General features: G+C 37.8%; 1 protein-coding gene across 2 annotated transcripts in view; it reads left to right on the top strand.

The window, feature by feature from the left end:
* Nucleotides 1-2,290: 2,290 nt before the first annotated feature.
* Nucleotides 2,291-9,495, top strand: part of LOC145233811 (uncharacterized) — a 30,559-nt gene continuing 23,354 nt past the window's right edge. For both annotated transcript variants that reach the window (XM_080098601.1, XM_080098600.1), the window contains exon 1: nt 2,291-2,520. In XM_080098601.1, coding sequence (XP_079954727.1) covers nt 2,412-2,520 — 109 coding nt within the window. In that variant the 5' untranslated portion in view covers nt 2,291-2,411. The remainder of the gene's footprint in view (nt 2,521-9,495) is intronic.

Genomic DNA, 9,495 nt, shown 5'->3' with positions numbered 1-9,495 from the left:
ATTTGTATATGCGTCTTGTAAGCCTTGCTGAAATTAATCTTACATGTTGTTTCGACAAAATTTTAGGAAATTAACTTTCAACGATTAATTCAAAGCCGGGTTTGACCCTCGGGCCCGAGTTTAGTTACCTGACTAACATAATTTCCCTCTGAAAACATTAAGTGGGAAATTTCCCACCGGTTTAGAACCACTGGACTAGACATTTTTATTGCTTTGCTAGAGTGGGTTACTTTCTATGGAATGAGATAGCAGCCAATGCTTTGTCCAAAAACATAACATGATATTTCTGCGAGGCTCGGTAACTATTCCGTCATGGACTGCAACCGGGCCGAGGCCCGTTATTTGCTAAACCCCAAATTACCTCATTTAGCAAATAAAATGCTTGTGGAATATGAACAGAAAAAAGGGTTTAGAATAAAATCAGTAGAAGCTTGTTAAAATGTCAAATGTCCACAGAGCTAAAACAAAGGTGGCAACTAACTTTCAGTCATATTTACGCATTTTCGCTTTCGTACCATGACAACTCGTAATGTTATACACTTTTAAAGATACTTTTAGCAATATTACAAACACCTAAAAACATCATAGCTAAATTACAAATATATCACTTACAGTACGGCGGTCTGTTTCATCCCATAACGCACCATTTACTGTAAAACTTCCTACTAAATTATAGCACACAGTAATTAAAAGATTAACTTGTCAAATACTGTTACTTTGTAACTAGACAATGTACCTGCTTGACAGCAACTTGAACAGCAGGGTACTGCAGGACAGACAAACGCCTAAATCTGGACCGCGTGACAATGACATTGATTGTGACAAAACAAGTGCGTATTAAGCGGAAACTGGCAAAGAATTTCAAAGTGAGGGAAATGGTATAATTGTGAAAGTCATTAGCTTTTGTTTTTGAGGTTCCGTTTACATGAAACTTTGAGGGATTAATTTTGTTGTAACGAGGAAGTGCAAGGGCAGGTATTTAAGGCGTGACACGCACTTATGTTGCAGTTAGAAGAGCGGTTTGCTGTTGCCGAACATGTTGTTTAAGATAGTTGTGGTATTGCATACTTAAAGACTAGAAAGTATTTTATGAGTGGCGGTATTTATTGTTATGTAAAGTATTAATAAAATAAAAATGTGGTTAAAACTAGCTTGTTTACAGTTTATAGCTGTTTTCAAAGTTGGCCAGCCAAGATATTCTTGGTACATCTTTGTGGCTTTTAGGTTTTTATTTAACAAGTGGGTAGTTACCATAATCGCATATTTGAGTTCAGCAATATGTAAACGAGACTTTTAATTTTTTATTATGTCCGTGATGATGCCATAACAGAAAAACCGAAACGTTCACAAAAATCTAAAAATTTTACCTAGGCCACTTTTTTCAGGTAACCTAGGCCGCTTTTTCCATCCACCTACGCAAAAACGAAAAAATAACAACCCCCAAAGTGTTCAGCGCTTATAAATATGACGTCATAGTCAGGCGTTCGGCACTTGAGGGGCTCGCGTCTTGGAGCGAGGTTGAGATGTTTTTCGACGTTCGATCATCGCCAGAAAGCGGCGCATTTGCTTTTCGGGCATCGCCAGCTAAGACGCGTGCGCCCGCCGTGATGAGATTGTGATATTGGTCCTACAGGACGGTACGCAAAGCTAGATTGGAGTGGCCAATTGTTTTCACTGAGTTTAGCTAGCAATCTACGCGCTAATCTATGAATTATTATAGGACAGAAGTGCCGGTTATAATAAGAGAGTATCATATTCCTTGCCATTATAAATTAAATTGGAAAATATTGTACTGTTGTTGTACGCAATATGCAGAGCAGGAAATAGATAATTTTAACTTTTCTGTATTATGTGCACGTGGTCTTAAATAAGAGAATAATTCGCTTAAATTTTGCAATTGTTATTTTAAAGCTGAGGAATCGGTGTACTGAAAAACGTACGTCAAGGCATTTAAATCAAAAAATCAGAAGCTGTAGCAAATATTGTAATCGTACAATATTTTAGGAGTAAAATCGCAGAGAACAAAAACGTGTTAAACTTAAGTCATTCACAAACGTTTACTCAGGAAGCAGTAGCTGTTTAATGGTGTGAATTTTACCTTTTTGTTTGCTTTTCACTTTAACCAAACACTTTTCCTCTTGTTTAAGCGTTTATAAACATTTTTAAACCAAATTTCCTGAGCGCATGGGCCAAAGGGTATAGATTTTGAGGTTCAACAAACATGGGTTTAGCGTTTTAGCAGGTTTCACATAGAGTTGAAAGTTTAAACCATTTTGATGTTTTCAGCAATCAAGTCGAACGAAATTTGCTTTTCTTGTGTAGACCTACGCCTTGTGTGCCGTAGATAGCTTTGTTCACTAGAACTTGTGCAAAACTTGACCGAGCTACTTTTGACTGTGGACTGTTAAACTATGAATTGGGGCGCAGCCATGACAGTGGGTCATACAAACATGGGTCACCACTTTGTTGGGGGAGTAGGGACTTCACCATCGATGACGACCATCACCCATACCAGATCTGGTGAGTTTTTGTTGTTTATTAACTTGTATCGGAAAAATGCAGGGACATGTTACGCTTTGAATAGTCCCAAATGGTATTGTGTTGCGAGATTTTCTAGTTGATGTTTTTGGTCCACTGATTTGCAATTTTGGAAAGAAATCGCTGAGAAAACGATCTTTTTTGTTATGTTTAACGTTGTGTAATATGTATGCAAATTATTGCTTGCTAGAGAAATATTGACCAGTTTAGAGTGATAAAGTGCTTGATAGCGATAAAATATACAGTACAGTTAGCAAAACCAATATGTTTGTTGGGATTATTGGCTAGAGTTTAGCAGAAATATACTAGCGTTTCGAACTACGGAAATTTTGAACGGCATCGTCGTTTTTGGTTCATGGCATTGGTTTCGCTTTTCTTCACTGTAGGATGCAGCCGGTTTTTAGTTACCAAATGCGGTCCATGAAACTGAAATTGATTTGCTTTTCCTTGCCTGTGCCACGCTGATAATTGCCTTTTATCTGTCGTGAAGCAACAAATAATTGACTTTCCTTGATCGGCCAATAGGGAGTCATTAGCCCAAACTTTGCCCTGCATAGAAAATTGCCTCGTTCCACAATGGCCGCCATTTTTCGAAATTTGATATGATCAGAATTAAGTTGTGAATATTTTTAGCTGAACTGCTGTTTTTTACGTCAAACCGTTTGATTAATCTTGACAATAAGGTTTAGTTGACTATGTGATGAAAAGCAGTTTTTCGAAAATCGCCTATATTTTTAAAATAACGTTTGTAGCGCACTTTGATAACGAAAACGCTTTTTTGTTGTCACTTTGTTTTTGCGTGGTGTTTTGCAAGATTGATCAACGCATCCTGATAATGACCAAATTTTGTAAATGCGTCCTTGTGTAGTTCTGAGTCAAAAAGTGATTAAATGTCGTTACTTAATTACCACATATTTGGGAAATCTTACGGTCCTGAGTTTCATCTAATTGACGTATTTTTAATTCCTACACTTAAATGACTTGAATTTAAGCAGTTGAGTAATAAGAACAAAATTTGTTTTCATTGCATATATGCCACACGCGTTTGAAATGCAATGTCTCGCAAATACTCACTTTTAACGATTTCCGTTTACGCTGTCACATGGCTAATTGGGTGTCGATCAAATGCGTGGTCTTTTGTCCCAAGAGACGCCGCAGCAATTCCATGCACCCCACGTCGTCGTCCGGTTTCACTCGTATCGGTGCCGTGGCGTGCGAGCCCTCCAAGCGACTGTGTTGAATGCAAGTGAAGATTTGTCATTTTAATGTGGCAATTTGTGAACAGTACAATATCAACTATAGACCTTTAAAAACTGTTTTTATGATGTTAGTGGGATGACTTTGCGTTGATAAAACAAGGGGCTGGCCCGTGCTTTAGCCATTCTATTGGACAGCATTTTTGAATAGATTAACGTTACATATTTGACAAATGCCATCATTTGAAAATGTTTTGTGTCATTTTTTTCCAAAATAACATAATTTCTTCATAAAATCTATTAGGGTAATGTTGTTCCCACTATAACATTTAACATTGACGCAATTCAGTGCGCTATCAATCGTTCATTACGCGCATTTTCGTGGACGTCGAGGCGCTTGATAGCCGTGAAATTATGTCCCGAAGTCAGCTTTTTATACACCCGTGCCGCGCAACGAGCCCTCATAAACCGTCAAGCATTGTTTAGTCTTCGACTCGCCCATACTTAAGACATGACTTGACTGCACAGCTGATATTCTGTACTTGGGTTGTTGTTTGATAAAGAAGAGTTTGGGTTGTTGCTTTACTGACATAAATAGTGCCTACCATTTCGTGCTACTGTTTAATGTATTGCTTTTACTTTACAAACTGGACAACCGTACGTAGCGTCTTTACCAAATGAACCAAACGAATACCTTTAAAATGTCAAAAAAACACAAATGTATCAAAGCTTTGAAAAAATACCTTCCACAAATTGTAATTTCTTTCTAAAGTATGTAAAGGTTGTATTTCGGTTAGGCATTGAAATGTGGTTTGTGTATGGCATTGTCTTTGGTACAACGCCGCGCAGTTTTTGCAAAGCAATACCACACAGGCGTTTTCACAGCATGAAATTCCCAGCAGCGCGACCTGTGGCCGTTGGGCCAACCTAAAACCGAATATCTCACTATTTTGAATCCCAACTACAATTGTCGCAATTTGATTGATAGTTCACTATGTTGCATAAACTACCTGGTTTTTAAATCCACGTTCTAATTTATGTTGCCGATTTGGAGACAAGGTTCTAAACATAGAGATAAACCTGTTTGTATTTGTAAATTTTGCGTACACCGTGTGTGGTCTACCGTGTGATAAAGCAATATATTATTGGATTTGGCAACCTTTGGCTATCCATGAAACACTTGCGAAAACACATCCTTGTTTTGTCGAAAATTGCGGCTCCTGTCAGTTGCATTTAAAAGGTTTTTTTTAAGCGGTTATATGTTAAAGCGAAAACTATAAAATTGACAGTTGAACATGTTAAGTAATTTAAACACGTACTGTACTAGTTGGCTGGTGTAGATACATTATTCATCAAACTAATCAATCAATTTTGAATCGTCTATGCGGCTAAACAATTAGTTGACTGAACTGGACATTTTGATGGATCAGTTTGATACAGTAAGACTTTCATCTTGTCTCAGAAAATTTGAGAATGGACTAATCACTGCTTCTAGTCACCAGCGAAAAAACAGTTCTAAGCGCGTTCCGAAACTATACAACTACCCGCCTGACGTCAATCAGCAATGACGACGCGTGATTACTGTTAATTCTAGAATCTTACAACGAAAGTTGACACTCGCGCAAAACGGGTCATCGTCGTAATGTCACGTGACAAATTCCTATTTGATTGTGACGTCATAAAAGGGAAATTGTCAGTGTTTTTTGCTCCGGTGTGGAGGCGCCAATTGTATGGAAACGTTAAAGCGAATTTAAACAGGCCTTGTTACAAATATGTAAACGGGACTTTAAATCGCCCCACCGGTAAGACTGGATTGTATTTCCCGCTATATGTTCTGTAGGAGTTTCGGCTTTCCGTGTCGTCGGTTGTCGTTTTACTGCGTCGCTTCGTCTCAATTCTCAAATTAACTACCCTTTTCCGCGGGAAATTAGGCAATTTCAAATTGACAATTGCGAGGGACTGTAGAACACAAATGACTTCAATTGTCACATGACATGCCGTGCTGTAAACACGACTGTTGTTGGGGAAGAATTTCGCCACTTATAAAAAGATTAATTGAATACTAGTGTAAACAAAAACATACACCAACAGTTTGCGTTAAAACCTATTTGGACTTTGTTCTATAGTTCAGCCGATTTACCTTCTACCCTGAAAAATAGTTGCACATGTAAACTTGCGTCACATAAGTCACAATTTGAAATACCTAGCGTATTTTATACAGTGAGCCTATTTGAATGAAAGTATCCAAACGACAAATTTGTTTCTTTCAGAACATAGAGCTATTTTTACGGTATTTGTCGAAATAGATCATAGCAAGTCAGGCCCATTGAAGACGTTATTCCGAATCCACCCGTCACCAAGCATTCCCATATGACAAGATGTATGTTAGAAAAATCTAATCTGCGGTGGGACTTCGAGTTATGAATTTATATTCATTTTAACGTTGCCGAATTAGATTGTTTTGTTCCACTATTTATTTACTTACAACTACGGTTTTCATCACAGTTGGTGATCGTATAGTGGCAAAATCGTACGTGACTTCTCGAAGGTAGACCTAATAAACAAGTTGGTACTGAACCAGTGCAGTTGTATTCCGCTAAGCAAAAGAGACAAATAGCAACAATGACTCGTTTAACGGGCGAGGTCAAACCAAAGTGTCGTCGTCACAATAGGAAACGTCTGAAGACGTTCTGCGGCGATTCGCTCATTGGAAAGTGTATCTATTCCAGCTTTGTAGCTTTCACCCCGGTGCCGTACCGTACAATAGCGAGTGCCCGCATAAAGTGTTTATCATTCCCGGTCTCCAAGCCACTTGTCCCTACGACACACAATGCCTAATTAGCTGATTATCGCAGAAGACACTGTTTTAATGGCAAACTCTTAACTTCGCTGGTTCGAAATCATTTACTAAAATTAAAAACGACTTTTACTTTTTTTACCAAAATCATATTTTGCGGATAATTTTGCCATACACAACACGTGGGAAATTATTGTATTTAGTCATATGTATTAAGTTATAAAACGCTTTTACTGGCTGATTCGGTATAGCGCCTTCAATGGGCCTGGCGTACTGTGATTTACTGGCAATAACTAACGTTTTTAGGAATATATATTCCGGCTTTAGACATATTTGGTTCCGTAGTCGAATAGAAATGATACACTATAGACTTATCATAAGTAAAATATGTAAGAAGCTAGGTTCATTTAAGTGTATTGCCTTTCCCCACGGTAGGTTCGTCAATGCACACACAGTTTTCCGGTCTTATACACTCATACGTTGATCAAATAAACTCCCACAGCCAAACGCGGCAGCCATTCTATTATACCCCAGCCAGCCGTTGAAGTGTAGGTCAAGACCAATTTCGGTGCTTGGCGGTGACAAAAATAAAAGCGTAAATTTTACTTGGTCGTCTGGGCGCCGGTTGATGTTTGTTTACTAGCTACGAAAATGTAATTTTCAGTCCGTCTTGGCCCAAAATTTGGCTGATGAGATCAAAGGGGGTTATTTAAAGTTAAAGTGTTGTCGTTCTTACCTTTCGAAGACGATGTCTCTCAAATGTGTTCTCAAAACAAATGCGAAACAACGGCCCAAATAGACTTAAAAAGCGACATGCTTTGTTAATCAAACATTTCGGCAAATGTTAATGCCAACAACAGTGATATGAGGGCCATATCAGTTACACCCAGTTATAAACTCTCGAGTCACACAAAATATTGTTAAAAGGCCTTTTAAGTCTATTTGGGCCGTTATTTTATAGCCTTGTCAGATGTTATAACTATGTCCTTGTACTGTTCGACAATATTTACCCCCACCGTCAATTGTATGGCCATTTGCCTGACGTACCTCAAGAGGGTTTCTATTAACAAAAACTTTGTGGGTTTATTTGGTAAAGAAACCTGGAAAAAATATGAAACAGATTCACTCAAGCTGTCGTATGACCTCTAGTGGGCAAGTAAATGATAGTGATATGACCCCCCTTAATGGATTACCAATGGTGCGAAACAAACCATTTCATTGTGTCTTGCTGTCGTTGCACACTTTTACCCACTCATAAAACCATGTGAAGGACCGTTTTTCTGCTTGTCAACACCTATATCACGAAGTACACGATTTTTAAACCGTACGAAATGTAAATCAAATAGAATGTTTATTTCAAGCTTGTGCTTAAGGGTATTTGTACAAGCATTATGCGTTAGTATCCGTTGATGCGACGCTTATATATCATCTTCGACATTCCCTGTAAATACTTGACAAACATTTTACTCTGTTGAAATGGAAATTAAACTGACCTCATGGTATCAAATTTCAGTGAGAATGTAAGGACCCGATATTTTGTGGCACATTGCATTTTGAGTTGGACTGACTGTAGAAAACCAGGACTTCGGTTTCAGTGTTGCCAAAACGTCTCATTTCAGGCAAAGATTGTGGCGCAGACGAACCCAAATGGGAAACCGTATATCTCATAGCCACAATGAACACAGCACAGCAAGTAATTATCTTGCTACCCAGTGTTGCTATTGTTTACTTTTAGAATGCGAAAAATTTCCTGTATTTGGTGTACTTCCAACATTGGAAAAATCTTTTTCAAATCGGCGATCCTATTTTAGCCACGAGAGCATTTACTTTAACCAAATATGCAATTGGGTTTACATAAGCTTACTCAGTGATCAAAATACAAATTCAGTATTTTTACCTTTTATGCAACATCCATTTTTAATGTTTGATAATAATAATCCGATTGGCTTTGTTATACACATAAACGCACATCGATTTAAGTATAGCTTAACATTTTTCACTCTTTAGCCGTGTGTCCAGGCATGCACTTCATTAAATACCCAATTTTAAGACAGCAAACTAATTTCAAGTTCAGTGAATTTATTGATCAAAATTAGCCTTACTTGTAATCTTCAAAGTTTAAAGTGAATCTAAATAATGCACACAAACGTATGCAACGGTAGCAGTTTTTGATGTTTTGCATTCTTAGTCAAGTGTCCCTTTCAGTACATCAACACGCAACTGTTAGGTATAGATTGAAAACAACAACAAAATTCACATAAGTTTAAGCAAGGACCAAATCGCCCATTCAATCATTCGTGTGAAACCATACGCAGCAATTACTTGACAAAACATCCGAGTACATTGGGGCTGCGACTGGTGGCGATCGCGTGCGAATCAAATGATAGCTGAGAATGGAGGTTATGCTGTTGTTGCGTGGAAATGATGGTCGGCTGGCTCGGTCGCTCAACTACAATTTTGTATCTCAGAAATGATTTCACAAAGTTTTCAAATCAGCAAGTGATGTTTTCTGTTTGCTTTGTTTTTCAGCATCATTTTTTAAGGGTTTTGTGGATAAAAACCTACAAATTTTGCAGTTAGTTTTTTGTTTCATTTGGATTCTGTGGATTAAATATTTGCCACAAGGTTAACCACAAAACAAATAAATGACAAAAATCGAGAACAAACTAGAATACCGTGAAATAATCTGTCTCGAAAACAAGTTAGGAATCGTTTGGATGATGTTTCTTGAGTTTCTTAAATCTCTTCCCTACATGATAATTTTTTTACCCAAAGTGATTTTTAATTTTAACCAAAATGATTTGGAAACTTTATGCTTCACACAAACATTTTGACTTATTGTGTATCTCAGTTTTACACAACAAAAACCGGTCGTTTAAAGAATAGTTTTGTGTGCGCATGTTTTCCATTCTTGCGAGTGTTCGGTGTATGTCTTAAGGTCCGCCCGTCGGCCCACGTTAGTAC

This window comes from Phallusia mammillata, chromosome 6 (genome assembly GCF_965637545.1).
Source record: "Phallusia mammillata chromosome 6, kaPhaMamm4.hap1.1, whole genome shotgun sequence".
Taxonomy (NCBI): Eukaryota; Metazoa; Chordata; class Ascidiacea; order Phlebobranchia; family Ascidiidae; genus Phallusia; species Phallusia mammillata.
The sequence above is the reverse complement of the archived record's forward strand: the minus strand, read 5'-3'. Positions and strand labels throughout refer to the sequence as shown.